At 38.2% G+C, this 16085-nt stretch overlaps 2 protein-coding genes, 1 long non-coding RNA gene and 1 pseudogene across 5 annotated transcripts; 2 read left to right on the forward strand and 2 right to left on the reverse strand.

Moving 5' to 3' along the window:
* Positions 1-262: 262 nt before the first annotated feature.
* LOC122019366 lies at positions 263-1426 on the reverse strand (annotated as a pseudogene).
* Positions 1427-1695: 269 nt separating this feature from the next.
* Positions 1696-4594, forward strand: LOC122019355 (elongation factor 1-beta-like). The gene is made up of 6 exons (XM_042576831.1): positions 1696-1860; positions 1996-2109; positions 2955-3036; positions 3741-3858; positions 3970-4083; positions 4208-4594. Exons 1-6 carry the CDS (start codon positions 1775-1777, stop codon positions 4369-4371), a joined length of 678 nt encoding a protein of 225 aa, XP_042432765.1. The 5' UTR covers positions 1696-1774; the 3' UTR covers positions 4372-4594.
* Positions 4595-5716: 1122 nt separating this feature from the next.
* LOC122019375 lies at positions 5717-9676 on the forward strand. 2 transcript variants are annotated; one of them, XM_042576851.1, is made up of 5 exons: positions 5717-6112; positions 6816-6925; positions 7000-7371; positions 7838-8555; positions 9306-9676. In XM_042576851.1, exons 1-5 carry the CDS (start codon positions 5884-5886, stop codon positions 9371-9373), a joined length of 1497 nt encoding a protein of 498 aa, XP_042432785.1. In that variant the 5' UTR covers positions 5717-5883; the 3' UTR covers positions 9374-9676. The 2 variants fall into 2 exon arrangements, with proteins under 2 accessions (XP_042432785.1, XP_042432791.1); XM_042576857.1 differs by having other exon boundaries at positions 7838-8411.
* Positions 9677-10751: 1075 nt separating this feature from the next.
* On the reverse strand, positions 10752-14100 carry LOC122000082. Of its 2 annotated transcripts, XR_006116939.1 has the most exons (6): positions 13555-14100; positions 12299-12451; positions 11614-11851; positions 11438-11524; positions 11060-11210; positions 10752-10950 (listed from the first exon to the last, which is right to left on the reverse strand). It is a non-coding gene; the product is annotated as an uncharacterized LOC122000082 (long non-coding RNA). The 2 variants fall into 2 exon arrangements; XR_006116934.1 differs by lacking the exons at positions 10752-10950; positions 11060-11210; positions 11438-11524; positions 11614-11851 and having other exon boundaries at positions 12406-12586.
* Between the last annotated feature and the right edge of the window lie 1985 nt (positions 14101-16085).

Consider the following 16085-nt stretch of genomic DNA (forward strand, 5'->3'; position numbering starts at 1 on the left):
ATGCCAAACATCATCTTAAGATGTTTTTTCCCATTTCACCATCTCTTGAAATTACTCAAAATATAGTCAGAATTTAGAGAAAACAGAGAATCAGGGGGAAGTTATTTAAGGTAGTTAGGAAACATCTGAAATAGAAAAAAACACATACTGAATCGAGAAAGTGAATTAATCATGATCAGTTGTTTGAGAAAAGGTTGGGCAAGATCTGAGAAAACGTTGTTGTGAAGCACCATAGACTTACAAGCACAAAGTTGATCTACTATTTGATCCACATCAGCAAAAGTAAAAGAACATATCCATGTAGCAAACACTATATAGTTAGGGCATTATCTCATGCTAATGTAGTTTCTAAAGACAAAACTGTCATGGAAACACAATTTTTGGTTTATGTGCTATAATTATTAGATGAGAAATTATATCATTTTTAAGGGGTACCTAAGATAATCATCTGTTCATTCAGGGCACGTGCGACAATCATCTATCCATTCACATATCAAACTATCTAGATGATTCTCTTTGATATTTCCTTGACACAGCATGATAAAAAGACTCAAGATGCCATCATCATTATCCCATAAGAACAGATTTAAGGAATGTTTTTGCGCCCAACTTCTGATCTTGTGGTTAATCTGTGGCCAACTTCTGATCTTGTGGTTTGTTCTCTACTCAATCACCACGATTGTTTTATCATAGAACCTCAATAATAGGCGGACTTTCCCTATAGTGTTTGAACATATAAATTATGTCATTACCAACAAACACATTGAAGTTTCAATAGAACAACATTTATACCAATACTAAGATGCATGTACAAATTCCATAAGGACAGCACAAACAGCGTACACCGTCACAAAAGTTTTCTAGAGATGAAGGTCAAATGCAACAAGAGATGAACAAAAAATTAAAAAGGCTGGCATATTTAGAAGGCAAATTTGACAGATATGGCGAGTGATAGTACCAGTGAGGGACTGAGAGCAGTGTAGGTCAAATGTGTCGGCTTGCAGAAGGTCAATGCCGGCGCAACCGGTGGTGGGCGAAAGCTGCAGCGAGATGGCGTGCATCGAGTGCCACAAGCTCGCCAGCCGGAGGCTATCATTCGTGTCCATACGCCCCGCCGATCCGTAATCCTATCGACAGAAGCGAACCAACAAATAGTTCATTTTCAAGAGGAACGAACGTATCCTTTAAGTCAAAGAGAAGGGCGGATCCTCGTGGATCTAGGGCTCCCACCCATAGACCTTGTAGAAGATGAGACCGCCAGATTTGTTGATATGAAGAGGCTATGGATCGCCGCCATGGGGTTTGTATTGGATACAAGTTCTACGAATAGAGGAGGGAACGAGAGCGGCGAAGCTCGTCGGCGACGATGGTGACGAAACGACGATCCAGAGACTAGACATCGTCATGGACGCAACGTGTTTGTTAATGGCGTAAGGAAGCGGGTTTGCCTCTAGGTCGGATCAAAACACAGGCAGCCTGGCCATTTTGGCGGTCCGTTTATGGATCGGATACTCCGATTCAGGTGCTTTCAGGTTGGAGAAAATATTGAGAATAATTAGGAATATGGGACACATTAACCCTGACAGATGCTGTAACATGTCTGGGTTCCACAATACTACCAATACGAAACCAGGTAGCTAATAGGGTTTAACACACGAGGATGTGTAAATTCTCTGTCTAGAAATTGTGCTATAAATTACATTCGGCTACTCGGGTTCTGTCTCTTTCGTCGTTAGGGTTTCGGTGCGGCTGCTCCAGTGCCAGTGCTGTTGAGATGGCGATCTCCTTCACAGATCTGCACACCGAAACGGGTCTCAGAACTCTCGAGGAATTCCTCTCTGGGAAAACATTTATCTCTGGGTGAATTCCCAATCACTAATTCAGTTCTATGATTATTTTCTTTGGCACCTATAGTAATCGCGTTCTCCATTTGTAGATACAGGAACGAAAAAAGAATTGATTTTTTTTTTTACTTCTGTGTTGCTGTTAATTCAGGGATGAAATCAGCAAAGATGATGTTAAAGTGTTTGCTGCCGTCGCGAAGCCTGGAGATGTGTTTCCCAATGTCAGCCGCTGGTATTCTAGCGTTTCTGGAGTTCTTTCACCAAGGTTTGTTTGATCGGAGCCTTCGTGCCTGGGATTGTGATCAGTTGTTGACTTGAACTTTTTCGTTTCCTCATTTTCATTTTCTTTCCACTATAAATTTGAAGTTTGAGATGTTATTATTATTATTTTTTCAACATGTAAGTTTTGGTTTATCAAATTTGTCTTGATTTTGCACTATGTATGTTTTGTTAAAGATCTGTTTGTTATAGTTCAATTTGATTGAGATTTGTACGAGGTATGTACTCATCTAGTTTATTTGAGTTTCAGTCAACTATTTTTCATTTTAAATTTCTTTTTGTCTATGTTAGTCCCTATGCCTTGCTTTTGTAAACATTTTTTTTTGTTTTAAAGTAATGCTTTAATTGGTAACTGGTCTTGCCCCAATTCAGGAAGCCATAAAATAGTTAATCTGTATTTACTGTATTGATCTCCGTTATTGCCTTATAATTTCACAAATATTGTATTTTGTATAATTAGTTAAACTTGTCTATCTGAATGGTTTGTATATTTAATAGACTTACAAGTTCTAAATTAGAATGGGAAAATGCTTGATCTTGTCTATAAGCTCGAGGGGATAAATGAGATTCATAAAGACCATCTATAGATTTGAGGGTAATTTTTGGCATGAGTAGCATTTGTAATAAAGTTATGATCAATGAAGTCAACGAAGGTGGCAACCTCAGTCTATCATCGACTTACTGGATATTAGGCAACTTTAGCTGTATCATACAGAAGAATTGTGCTCTCTCTATCTTTGTTGAATGTTCAGTTTATCTAGTTTTTTCTATTATTTTCACCTTATGCTCCTTTTAGCAGTGTTCTAATGACCATCATGTATTTGTTTCCAGATTTCCGGGTGAAGCTCTTGGAGTTAAAATTGGAAGTCAAGCTGCAGTCTCAGCTGCTGCACCTTCTGCTGATGTCTCAAAGGTATGCTACTTCTAGTCCCGTCTTCAAGCAGGGCAACTACCCTAGATCATTATGGAATTTACTTATTTCAACCATTTTCTTGCTTCATTTAGCACTAGCAATTAATTTAACAAACTGAGCTAGCTAGTAGTGCTTTTTTAATCTAATTAGAGTGACTGGTCCAAAATAAGTTTAGGTACTATGTTTTCCAGGTTTTCTTATTAAGACACACAAAAAATTTGTTCATTATTAATATTTTTAGTATCGACATATCTTCATCAGCTGGGGTACCTTCTTTAAAGATTGTTTTGCTGTACAAGTGTATTTGACAAAGTCAATTTTTTTTTATAGCAGTAGTTTTTTATCTGTCATGTATGGATTGCAATGCTCTATGGGCATGTTCTTAACAATTGTTCCCTATTCTTTCAATTATCTTATAATTTTCTTTCTCTCATATTCTTTGTAAGCTCTGTTGATATGTTGATTCATTAGACCTTCCTGAACAAAAATTCTTGCAAAAATCCATCTAGTGCAAGTAAATTGTGTTGATCAATTTTCTATATCTGCTGCCTTTGGAACTGGTTATCCCAGTTCACTATTAAAAATTACATTGGAAACATGTTGTTGGAGCATATTGTTTCAAGTTATTTGGAGCTATACATTTCTTCTATCACCTTCATGAATATGATCGTATTTTTGTATTTAGTTGATCTTCTGTATTTCAGGAGGCTGCAGACGGCGATGATGATGATCTAGATCTCTTTGGCGATGAGACAGAGGAAGACAAGAAAGCAGCAGAGGAGCGTGAGGTGGCTGTTAAAGCCTCTTCCAAGAAGAAAGAAAGTAAGCCTTTCCTTCACCTTTCGGATTCTTACATTTTCCATTCCGATTCCTTCTTTAGTGTTTCTTATTAAATGTTCACTGAAATCTCAAGCTACTTTGTTTCATTTTTAGGTGGAAAGTCATCCGTTCTCTTGGATGTGAAGCCGTGGGATGATGAGACGGATATGAAGAAGTTGGAGGAAGCTGTTCGAAGTGTAGAGATGCCGGGCCTCTTATGGGGAGCATGTAAGCATCATTGCTCTTTGTTTTTTTTGGTTGATTATAATCCTTATCAAATACTACTTCCACATCACCCCCTCCCCCTCCCCCTCCCCCTCCCTCCCTATTGATCCTATGGCTTTGCTTACAGCTAAGCTTGTTGCTGTGGGATATGGCATCAAGAAGCTGCAAATCATGATGACTATTGTTGATGATCTTGTCTCAGTTGACAGTCTCATTGAAGAGACTCTGACTCAGGAGCCCCGCAATGAGTATATCCAAAGTTGTGATATCGTTGCTTTCAACAAGATTTAATATAATCTGCGAGGGCCAGAACTCTTGTTCTTGCATTTATGTTTTATATTTTAGGTATTTAACGTTTGCCATTTTAAAGATTTCACTGTCTTCAACTTCAGTTTCTCATCTCATGTGATGCGATCGGAGGGAATTTGTGTCTTGCATTTCAGTGTGTTTGAGGCATTTAATGTAGGATAATTTATAAGATACTTAAATTGATAGTAATTGTCTTTTTTGGTAATGTGGTTGATGCGAGGTTCTTGTGTTTCAGATCTTTCATGAGGTAGTATGTTTTCCTGGAGATGCAAATTGTAATGATTCATTTGATTATTTTTTTTTTTTTTGCCCTTTTGTTCAAGTAGATCAAATTAGGTTAGGAAGACGATAAGGATGGACTAGCGAGGTCAAGAGTCTAGCTGTTCCTTCATTTTCATCCCTGTATTTTTTTAATATTTTAAATTTGGTTCCATGGTTCGAATTCCAACTGATAGCATATTGTAGGGTATTTTTCTATAGAGGTGTGAAAATTAGGCGGCGATTTTGCTACTCAATTATTGGTCTAATTCTCATAAACTTCTGTCAATAAATCTACTTAAAAGTAACAAGTGCACGCACGTAATGAGCGGACTCACATGGAAACCCCTTTCTTTTAGCCCAAAACAATTCGATCCGCAACCACCACATGCTATCTATCTATCTATCTAGCTGCTTATTTCATCCACTTCAGACTGCTTATTTCAGCCACTTCAGATCATGAAGCAACGTGGGATAATAAAATAGATACCCAACAACACGAGCATAACCTACTAATGGTGGCAAAAGGCTCCGTCAATCCGTCCTAGGAGTCAATACGGAAGAGATAAATTACGGATAACTACTAATCTTTGAAATAATGACTAACACATAAGGAAGATATTTATCTCGACTTTATAAAAATTTAAATTCAAGATCTCATGATGATAATTTTTTATGTACTAACCACTATATCATATCGAAAAGATCGAGCATAACCCACTAAGAACCCAGAGAGGATGTTGCCCACCACCATGTTCTGTTTTGTTTCCAACTTTGAGATATAAATAACTCCATTTATTTTCGGAAGCTATTCCAATCTGCAATCGTGCCATGTGGGTGGGTTGGTGGGTGGGTGTTAGAAGAATCAAGGCTTCTACGTTTCTTTAATTTATGCGCACAGGCACGGCACATGGTGGAAGGGCCTGTCCTCGTGGCCCACCGGTGCCGCATTGAAGGGCTTGACCTCATCCATCGGCGATCGCCCTTTCAAAATTTTGAAAATTGAATTTTTTTTTCTCAGTTACTTCGAAATAAATAAACGGGCAATGCACTCAAAGCTCTTGTTCTTCTACCCTTCTCTCTCTCTCTCTCTCTCTCTCTCTCGTCCTTCTTTAGGTCTGGAGGAGTCCACACCCGACGTCGGCTCCTGTTCTTGATCTGCGTATTTGGGTTTGGATCGTTTGCTGTGAGGAATGGGTGGGATGTAATGGGAGCTGAGGAAATCTGGAAGTTGGGATGGGGAAGGTGGGAAAGAACCAGTCGGAATCGGCGTTTCCGCCAGCGTCGACAGCGGAGGATGATGCGGGAGACGGATGTACCAGGCTCCGTCGGACCGTACGGCTCCGTTGCGTCGTCGCGTTGGTTCTCGGCATCGCGATGCTGCTCTCCGTAATCTTCTGGCTGCCTCCGTTTGTGAGGCATTACGGCGGTCACAAGGGTCATAGTGGAGATCCGACCTTCACAGGTGAGACCGAAAGAATTTGTTTCACCAATTTTGTGATCCGATTACTGGATATTCGTTATGGTTCTTCTTAGCTTTTGGATGATTAGCTGGCGTCTTGCTTGTGAAGGTAGTAAGATTTTTTTTTTTTTGCTAATTCATTATCTGCAGATCCTGCAAGCTATATGTATGTGCTGAAAGACAATTTGGTCGTGGATGTGTGTGTTCTTAGATTACTTCTTTTGGCAGCTAAAGCTTAAATATCTTGTTATTATCTTCTCTAGTCTAAATTTGCCTATTCAAAAAAGAATCAAAAGTTGATAAGAAATGAATCAAGAATCATAAAGTAGACTGTTCGATTGACTGCCTGGTTCGATGGCATTTGCTGGCTTATTGGTGTCTCTCTAATTTTGCTATTTATTTAAAAGGCGCACTAGTTTTTAAAAACTACGTTATTCCCATTTCCCTTATCCTTTTCTCTGTTTGATAAATGTCAAACAGCCGTTGAACTGCATTTTCTAACCAAACAAAACCTTTATTGATTAGAAACCCGATTTTTATTATTCTTTGTTAAATTATGCATCGTATACAAATTTTAGTGGTCAGATTCCTCAACATTCACTGGCCATAGTATGTATGTTTCCTCAGATTAATGCCATTAATTTATCAAATAAAATGACTGGATACTACTCTGCTTTATATGAACTGATTAAATAAATTCTTCCAGCTGATATTATTGCAAGCTTCAAACTCCAAAAGTCGCTCTCCATGCTAAATACCAATCTTCCAAGGCTTCAACTCGACATTTTTGAAGAAATTGGTGTTCCAAATTCTTGGGTACCTTTCATGTTTCTCTTATTTCAATTTTCTATAAGACGAACTGTTCTGATATCTTGCTTTACTTTGATTAGGTATCTATTATTTCTTTGGAACCAATTAGCGATACAAATTGGACGACTGTGGTTTTTGGAGTTTTGCCCTACCCCAGTACTGCTATGATATCCTCAACTGCGCTAAGCATTCTCAGGTCCTCGTTTATGTCATTAGTTGTACGTCAGTCAACTTTTCACTTAACCACATCCTTGTTCGGGAACTCATCATCCTTTGAGGTGCTAAAGTTTCCTGAAGGAATTACAATTATCCCTCCACAAAATATTTTCCTTCTGCAAAAAGTACATACATTTTTCACTTTCAAGTTGAATTTCCCCATCAATCAAGTAGAGGATAAAATTGGAGAATTGAGAGACCAGATGAAGGTTGGGCTTCTTCTCACTTCCAATGAGGTTTGCCTCCTTGTTCCTTTTCTTAACCTTTTCAAGTTCATTTAATATGTTTTCTTTGGTAAATAAAGAATACAAATTAATGTGGCAATATTATGATATATTTAGTATTCATCCAAGCGTCATGAAATGCACCATCTACTAGTTTCAGTGTTGTGTTTTTGGATATGAGTAGCTAGGTAGGTGGCTAGGGGCTCGCTTAATGCCTCTCATGATTCCCACCTATCCAAGTACAAAATGTGGGGCTTATGGCTTTATATTAACAATGCTTTATTCCGATTCGTCAACAATGCTTTATATTAGTCCTTTTCACTTGAGGAATCCGTTGACCATATTTTAGAAACAGGAATTGAAGCTAGTTCATGTTTTCTTTCTAATGTTCACAATTGAGGCGTTTTCTTGGGTTCCTTCAAAGGTTTAAATTTCATTTCTTCTTCACTAACTTTCTCTTTTTTCTGGCTACAAACAGAATCTATACATTAAATTGACAAATTTGGAAGGGTCAACTGTTGCTCCACCAACAAGAGTTCAGATATCTATTATGCTTGCAGTGGGGAATCATCAGCCTTCTCTGAGAAGGTTAAAGCAGTTGGCTAAGAACATCCGGGATTCTTCTGAAGGGAACCTTGGTTTGAACCACACTGTATTTGGTAAAGTAAAGCAGGTCCGTCTGTCTTCTTTTATTCGATATTCTCTCACCAAGAGAGGCAGTGAAATACCAAGTCCAGCTCCACAACCAAATATAAACCATATTCACCGGTTCCATCACCATTGGCAACATCATGTTCATCATCGTCACACAGATGTAGCTCCTGTCCTTGCTCCTTCACATAACAATCATGAAAGTCAAGCTTCTAGTTCTTTCCAATATGGATTTCCAAGCAAATCAAAAACTAGAGATCATTTAACTCCAGCTAGTCTGCCTTTGGCTCCTCAGACTAAATCTGCTGCACATGAAGCAGCCTCAAAACATGTTTCTGCACATGCAGGAGCACCAGCAAGCTCTGCTTTACCTTCGAGTGCGCAATTACTTGCTCCACATGGTAATCAAGATCCTCTACTTCCATCTCCTTGTGTTCTTCCTGTATCACCTTCACCTGCTGTTCCTTTTCACAATGCACCCACAGGCAGAGGTGGAGAGAATACTGATTTGTGTGATCGTGCACTATCTACTTTACTAGATACTTGTGAGTGGTTCACCAATTAAGTTAGAATGGCATTTTCAGTATAATCCAATGAAATTGCAAGTTTTTTCTTGAACAGAAAAATCAGATCATTTGGAAATGTAATTGACATCTGAGGGCTTATAGAAGCATCAATTTAGTGTCATATTATACCTGTTAAAACCTAAGAGAGAGCCCAATCTAACATAAAATGTAATGCATTCATTTAGGTGGGGAACTTGACTAAAAGGGTAGAGTTTCTACCTCTCATCTTCCTATTTACCTCTTTTTAACATGCCTTTAGCAGGCACTCTCAGAACCAAAATCATTAGTGGGGACTAATTCTGATACTATGTTAAAGTAAAACAGGAATCTCAATCTTACTAGCTCCAAATCCCAATGTAATTAGGAGGAGAACCTCTGTGAATACACAATCTTAATAGATTGTCTGTGTCAATCATAAATTGTATATAGTGTGTGTGTGTGCACGCACGCGCGCGTCCATAAAAATCGTACGGGAAGTTCCTCGAGTTATAATTAATATGTTTTCAATGTTGCTGGAAATCTATGTTAGATCCATATAACCATTGTCTCAAATGCTAGCAACTAACTATTTTTTGGTAGGGGACGTTCTTTTGTACACTTTGTAACCATCTTAGCTGCATTAGACTCGCGTTTCCTTTTACAATATTTAGTCTTATTGATTCTAAATCTATTCATAATTTAAGTTTTCTCAAACTTGAAATTTTACTGGCATTGCTTATGCATGTGCAGCTGCTGCTTCTACCAGTTATTCTCCAACGTGGGTTCTTGCACTGCTCATAGCTTTGGTGAGTTTGTAGGAAGCAGGGAGGTCCTTTTATTTATTTTTTTAGTTTTTCCTTTTTGGTTATAGATTAAACGTATCGTCCAAAGCGGGACAAACTGAGCCCTGTTGTATGATACGAGAACTGGAGTTCGAATCCAAATAGTGCACTTTGTTGAGTGTGGTTAAAATACCACCTGTATATATTAATTGAAGGTAATCAGCAATTAAATTTCTAGTCAAGCCACAAAAGTGGCAGGCCATGGTTACGAACTGCTTATGCTGGGTGCCGAACTCCTGGAAAAGAATTAGAAAAAATAAGGGCAGAACTTTGCCATAAGATATGGAAAAAAATATTATATGTTCTTACCCTTTTAATGCGTTAGTTGGTGTCACTTTGATTATCTTATTTAGATATTATCTCTTTTTTATTTGAGTATGCAGTGGCATACGACTTGCGTCAGGATACACTTACATTTGGATCATTAATTGATATGGATCATTAATTGAAGATTGGTGCCAATATTAATCGTTGAATACAATAAATCTGGTGAAGTTGTGTTTTGAGGTTTTGACAATCCATACGTAGGCACAACTCAAATTGGCAGCTTATCGTTTTGAAAGTTTCCATTATTTGTCCTATGTTGATTCTTACACACTTACCAGTAGTACCAGTCTAAACTATTTTGTTTAATACATTAATAACATTCCTTTACCATAGGGAAAATTTTGTTTTACTAGTCTTACTTTTAGATTATATTCGTGGCAGTAGTTTAACAAGTGTGTCATATAGATTCATTTGTCTAATTGATTAATCCTAGACATGATTAGTTTAGTTTTACGAAAATTTTTTATCGATTGTCAGAGTTAATTCGGGAAGCGTAGATAGATCATAATTGACGACTCATGAGTGATTCGAGCGCCTCATTGTATGAGAGCTCATCCTATCTCTTATCATTGTACTGTATCACGAGGGACATGTCAGATCCATTTGTCAAAGTGAGGCATCATGGTTTACATAATATTAAATATTTTAATAGAATGAGAATAAATTCCTAAACCCTGATTTATTTAGAATACAATGACCAAAGCCTTCAAGTTTACTTTGTTTACAAAGTAATTATTGATATTTTGTTGTTGGTTATATGATAGGTAATTTAATTACACTGACATAATTCATCAAATTTAATAAATAGGAGGGGTTAAACTTTGTAGAGTAACGCCCAGATTCTCGCTGCAACTCATTCTAGCGCCATAAACGGATGTATAGATTGCGAAATGGCCTCAGGTTACATTTCTATCGTATAACTCAGATAAGGGAATTGTAGAGATTTTAATGATGGTTACAGTGAGATACATTCTATGATTGAAATATCAATCAGTCCAAAACTAAAATAGCTTCTAAGTGAACCAATTAGAGCAAAAACAATTACATCCAAGTCATTTATTCCACTCCTGGAGTTTGTCTTTTCCTTTGCAAGGACGCCCCCAATGCAAGAATGGGAATGCTCCAAAGACCCTATAACTTGTTGGATCATGGATCATGGATCATGGATCATGGATCCATGATCCATGGATCAAGATACCAACTATGACCGTGAATTATCCAGGGCGCTGCAAGACGAAAGTGAAAATAGCACTCAGGCTTCACGGTAATGGCACCAGGACCTCACCGGCAAGTGGAATGGATGCAAACAGGCTGGGGAAAGTAACTGAGACTTACGTCAATTGGTCTTCCTAGTCAGGTCCTGATTATCAGAAGAAAAGTTGCATCAGCCACCCCAAACAAGCTTGAAGATATTCCGGCGGGCTGAAGAGCTCACGGATTTACTGTTGTTCTTCAGCAACTCCTCCCGACCGCGATGGTCTCCCTCCTAAACAATGAGACGGTGAAGTATTTGAATGCTTTCGTCTTTAAGAAAACAAAAATATAGACTGACCAAACAAATCTATCCTGAACTTAATTTAATAAAACTAATGAAAAACAAGACAGCTGCTCATATTTTACAGAAGTCTGCAAACAAGGTGCGTCTGCATTATCAATCATGGGAAGAATTCTTGTCAGCGACGGATCCAAACAGAAATATGGCAGAGTACTTACCAGCTGAAAGTATGCCTGTGCCAGGGAAAAAACAGTTGGATATCAGCCCACAACAGCAAGAGCAATATCTTCTGTTACCTGAGGAACCTGAAATACCACAGAGCAACTTGAAATGGAAATGGCACCAAGTGTGCATATAATTTTAAAAAAGAAGAAGAAGAAGAAGAATATATCACCTGCATGAGTTGAAGAGCAAAAACATCATTAACAGTCATCTTGTCAAGATCTTGACATTTATTGACAAATTCCTCATATGAGAGGCAAACCCTAGAGTACCTGACCTTGCCAATGCAGAACTGCTCACTGTAGTAGTCCATTATAGATTTTGTGAGAGAGCCATATTTTCTCACGGTATCAGCAAAACCACTCGTCCTTTGTACATCAAACCCTTCCAGTATTTCTGTTGTGAAACATCTGAAAATACATGTTTTTCTTCAGCTGTTAGATTCTTGTCACAAGTGGGAAAAGTAGAAATCTATGGGAACATACAAAAATACTATGGTGCAGAATGCTATATACAAGGTGTTGTCCGAAACAACCCTGGGTCAGTGTCATTGAGACACCACCTAATAAGGCAATTAGTCATCAAACCTTCACAATTGCACTATTCGTAGAAAAACTGCATTTGTGTTTTTGTTTTATATAAAAAGTGATCTTTGCAACCACGCAAGTATATAGACTGGAAGACAAAATTGAGCACTCTTTTTGTGGTCAAAATGTGCAGTAATACTCAGTATGCTACTGCATAATCAATGTGCAAGCTAAGTAGATTACAGAAAAAATAAAATCAATGTAGCAAAGCATGATAATGTAAGCATTCACGTTGGAAAAACCAAGATGGCAGTATCTTAGGTTACTCACATTTCATAGAATACAGGGAGTTCCCCATATGAATAAAGGCATCATAAGTTTCACTTGATCGTTAATCCTTAGATGTACAAAAATACACTTAAGCTTCTTTTTGACTCGATCTTCAGTAATGATGAACTTGCTTCCTTTTGCACTTGTATTGGTCTGCAACAAGTCTATTTTCCAAGTGAACACATGAATATTGTTGATGCAATAAATATTTTCTTGTCTTTTTTTATTAGATGATATATATAATCTGCTATACACAAGTCCAACAACCTAGCTGGTGCACTCATAATCCTGTCATTATATAAAACTAAAGCAAATTAGGTTGAGGTTTAATGAACTTACTATGAGAACATGATCAATCAAATCTAATATCTCTTTTATTTAGTATTAAATAAAATGAATCACCAAAATGAGAATGAAAGAGATCTTTTAAACAAAAAGCAAGACAATTGTAAATAATCATTCCTTTATTATCTTGGAATTAATGGCATCACACAACTCTTACTAAATGTGGAGATTGAGAAGCAAAACTTCAAAAGCTAATAAGCTAAAGAAGCGCGAGATTCACTTCATGATAGAGACTAATGCATCACAATTTAGTTATATGAAAGAGCCAGGAATATGATACATGGAACCAAAGATAAACTATTCTTCTCTAGATGCTAGTGAAATTTGCATATGATTTTTCAAAGTGTTATGAGGTAGATTGAAAATACTTTTACAGATTATTTTATTATATTCTTCAAGAATCATCAATTTATACTTTTATGAACACGATAAATAATAACTTAGAAAGACAACATCACGGTATAAAATCTCATCACATGTTGGGATTTTAGTACATGTCGAGGAGCTGGTGATGGTGTTGCTAGTGTGCTGATACATGGCATCAATCAGCAAATATTAGGAGGAACTGAGAAAGAAGCTTAGCTATTCCAATGTTAGATTTGGTGTCTCAACATGTCCCATATTCCAGTTTGATCAATGTAAAGATAAGTTGGTCGCGCCAACCAGCATGAGATGCTATTTCAAATCAGGGACAACTTATGCATTTGCATATACACCTTAATACTACAAACTAATCTATAAGTCACAATTAGTACCCAAAGATAATATTAAAAATAAAAATGACACATTATTCCAATTTAGGCTTCTATTTAATTAGTAATAGACAACATTAATTGAACTGGTATAGCAGATGTTGTGCACAAAAAATGCAAATGGAAAATAACATAAAATGGAAGTAGCAGTAAACATACGCAGTTTTGATGCTTTCAGCAGCCTCCAAGCTATTTACGTCACCCTCCACCAAATATATTAGTTTTTGGAGTCCACATCTCTACATAGAATAAATGAACATTGTCTATGCCATAAAGGAAGTTTTATCAAGTTTATTAAAGTCCAATCTCTAGAAAAATGCTAATATAAGAAATAGAATGAACATAGTATAATGACAAATTATTTTGAAAAAAAATAAACATACATGACACAATATAACTAACCTTTTAACATAAATCAAACCAATAAAACAAGCAGGATGATGATCCTATTTTTAGTCTTGCTTTAATTCTAGAGCATAATTGTATTGATTCTACTTTTTGCTGTTCCTAGCAAACCTACTCTAGCTGGCCTATTCTTATGAGACTGAATTATTGTAGTGACTATAAAGAGATCCCATCTGATTGTTATAGTCGATCAATAATACATTAGTTTTTAGAGATTATCTCATAACTCACAAGAACACCAATTCAGGCTTGGACCCCCATGAAATTATTGATTAAGGCACACAGATCTACTGACACAGTGTCAAGTCTTACAACATCACAGAATGAGGCACACAAATCTTATTGGAATATTTCAGAATTTTAGAAATTTTCGAAATTTTCGAGCTCGTATGACGAGTTTAAGGAGATCAATTATTGGGCCAAGAGAAAGCCTGTTTGGGATACCCAAAAGTGGAAGTTGATTGAGGAATTCAACCTTAGGTTTAATTAAAAATAACTAAGTTTAATTTCCAAACAAATTTGTTTTATTTTTTTTATTTCCTCTCTTCTCCCGATCCCGTGTCCTAGCCTTCCTCTGCGCCGAACTCCCCTTCTCCCCTTCCTGCGATGCCGAGCCCACCAACATCGTCTCCTCCTCTCCTCCTCGCTGCCGCCGAACCCTTCCCCTCTGCCCCAGCTTCGACGCTGCCTCCTTTTCCCTTCTCCTTCCCCGATTTCCTCCTCGCCGCCCGATCTCGTCCCCTCCTCTGCGTCACCGGCACAGATCCGAACCCGATCGCCTCTCCCTCACTCAGCGTGGAGCTTCGACCCCCTTCTCATCTTCCTCTCGTCCGCTCGAGCGTCGTTGATTCCTCCCATGTGACGCCGACAACCCTTCTCCCCTTCCTGCGATGCCGAGCCCACCAACATCGTCTCCTCCTCTCCTCCGCGCTGCCGCCGAACCCTTCCCCTCTGCCCTAGCTTCGACGTCGCCTCCTTTTCCCCTCTCCTTCCCCGATTTCCTCCTCGCCGCCCGATCTCATCCCCTCCTCTACGTCACCGGCGCGGATCCGAACCCGATCGCCTCTCCCTCACTCGGCGTGGAGCGCCGACCCCCTTCTCATCTTCCTCTCGTCCGCTCGAGCACCGCCGATTCCTCCCATGCGACGCCGACAACCCTTCCTTTCCTCTTCCCCAAATCGACGCTGATCCTCTTCCTTGCTGTTGATTGAGGTCGCGGTTGAAGGTAAGATTTGGTTGGAATTTGGTTGTTGCTTGATTTGTTATCTCCACTTCTTGATCTCGACTTGATCCGACCAGTGGGAAAGATTCCAGGGAGATTGTGCTCTGTGGGGTGTTTTTGGTTCCGACATCAATTCCATCCAGCAGCTCACCTTGTTCCAGCAACAACAGCAGCTGTGAATTGAGATAAAGGTGTAGGAATTTGATACAAATTGGTTAAGTATGATTTAGGTTTTATGGTAATTAGGTGAAGCGTGAATTGTTACTAGAATTGATTTAGGTTTAGATTTAAATCTAATTAACTGGTGGATTGATTAGGGTTAAGGCAACTAACCCTAGTTAACCATTGGATTAAATATAGTTAGAGTTAATGTCTATGATCGATTAGGATTTTCCCTAATTAGGTTTGGGTATTTTATTTAGCTGTTTAATTCATATGAATTTAGCTAAATAGAATATATGTATTGATTGATGCAGGACTCTGATTCGAGTCGAGCGTCTCAACGACGGATTGGTTGATACGATCTTTTTTTTGAGACGGGTACTTCTGACTTATCTCTTAATATAGTCATGTTAGATATGCATAATAGTTTATTTCTAACGGTAATGATTATGGTTGCATCTGCTTGATATGGCCACTATCTAGTTCTTGTTGTCTGCCTATATTCCTATCTGTTATGCATTCCTACTTATATTTTCTTTGATTGCCGCCATGTGTATCCCTGTTCATAGAAATAGTGACTTACATTGCCTACTGTGTAGTAGTCTTGTTGTTCGTCATATCTGATTTGTGTACCTAGGTTGTTGATACCTAGACCATCGTATGATTTATTTCCTTTTAGTGCATTTTATATGGAGGGTATACGGTCTGTATCTACATGTTTAGTGGCATGCACCATCTTGCATGATTGCATGCTAGCGATGGTCAGCTCCATTATTGTTGAGCGCATCGCCAGTTACATGGTCTGCATAAACAACCACTCATGAGTTAGTGGTACATCAATCAGGATGTGTGCAACTTGCTCTGTCAAGGCTTCGCTGGTCCGCTCCTAGGTCCCCTTACT

This window comes from Zingiber officinale, chromosome 1A, assembly GCF_018446385.1.
Source record: "Zingiber officinale cultivar Zhangliang chromosome 1A, Zo_v1.1, whole genome shotgun sequence".
Taxonomy (NCBI): domain Eukaryota; kingdom Viridiplantae; phylum Streptophyta; class Magnoliopsida; order Zingiberales; family Zingiberaceae; genus Zingiber; species Zingiber officinale.

Coding starts and splice junctions, on each gene's coding strand:
- LOC122019355 (XM_042576831.1), top strand. CDS start 1,775: ATGGCGATCTCCTTCACAGATCTGCACACCGAAACGGGTCTCAGAACT. Junction 2,110..2,954: donor TCTGGAGTTCTTTCACCAAG/GTTTGTTTGATC, acceptor ATTTGTTTCCAG/ATTTCCGGGTGAAGCTCTTG. Junction 3,859..3,969: donor CTCTTCCAAGAAGAAAGAAA/GTAAGCCTTTCC, acceptor TTTCATTTTTAG/GTGGAAAGTCATCCGTTCTC.
- LOC122019375 (XM_042576851.1), top strand. CDS start 5,884: ATGGGGAAGGTGGGAAAGAACCAGTCGGAATCGGCGTTTCCGCCAGCG. Junction 7,372..7,837: donor TTCTTCTCACTTCCAATGAG/GTTTGCCTCCTT, acceptor GGCTACAAACAG/AATCTATACATTAAATTGAC. Junction 8,556..9,305: donor ATCTACTTTACTAGATACTT/GTGAGTGGTTCA, acceptor ATGCATGTGCAG/CTGCTGCTTCTACCAGTTAT.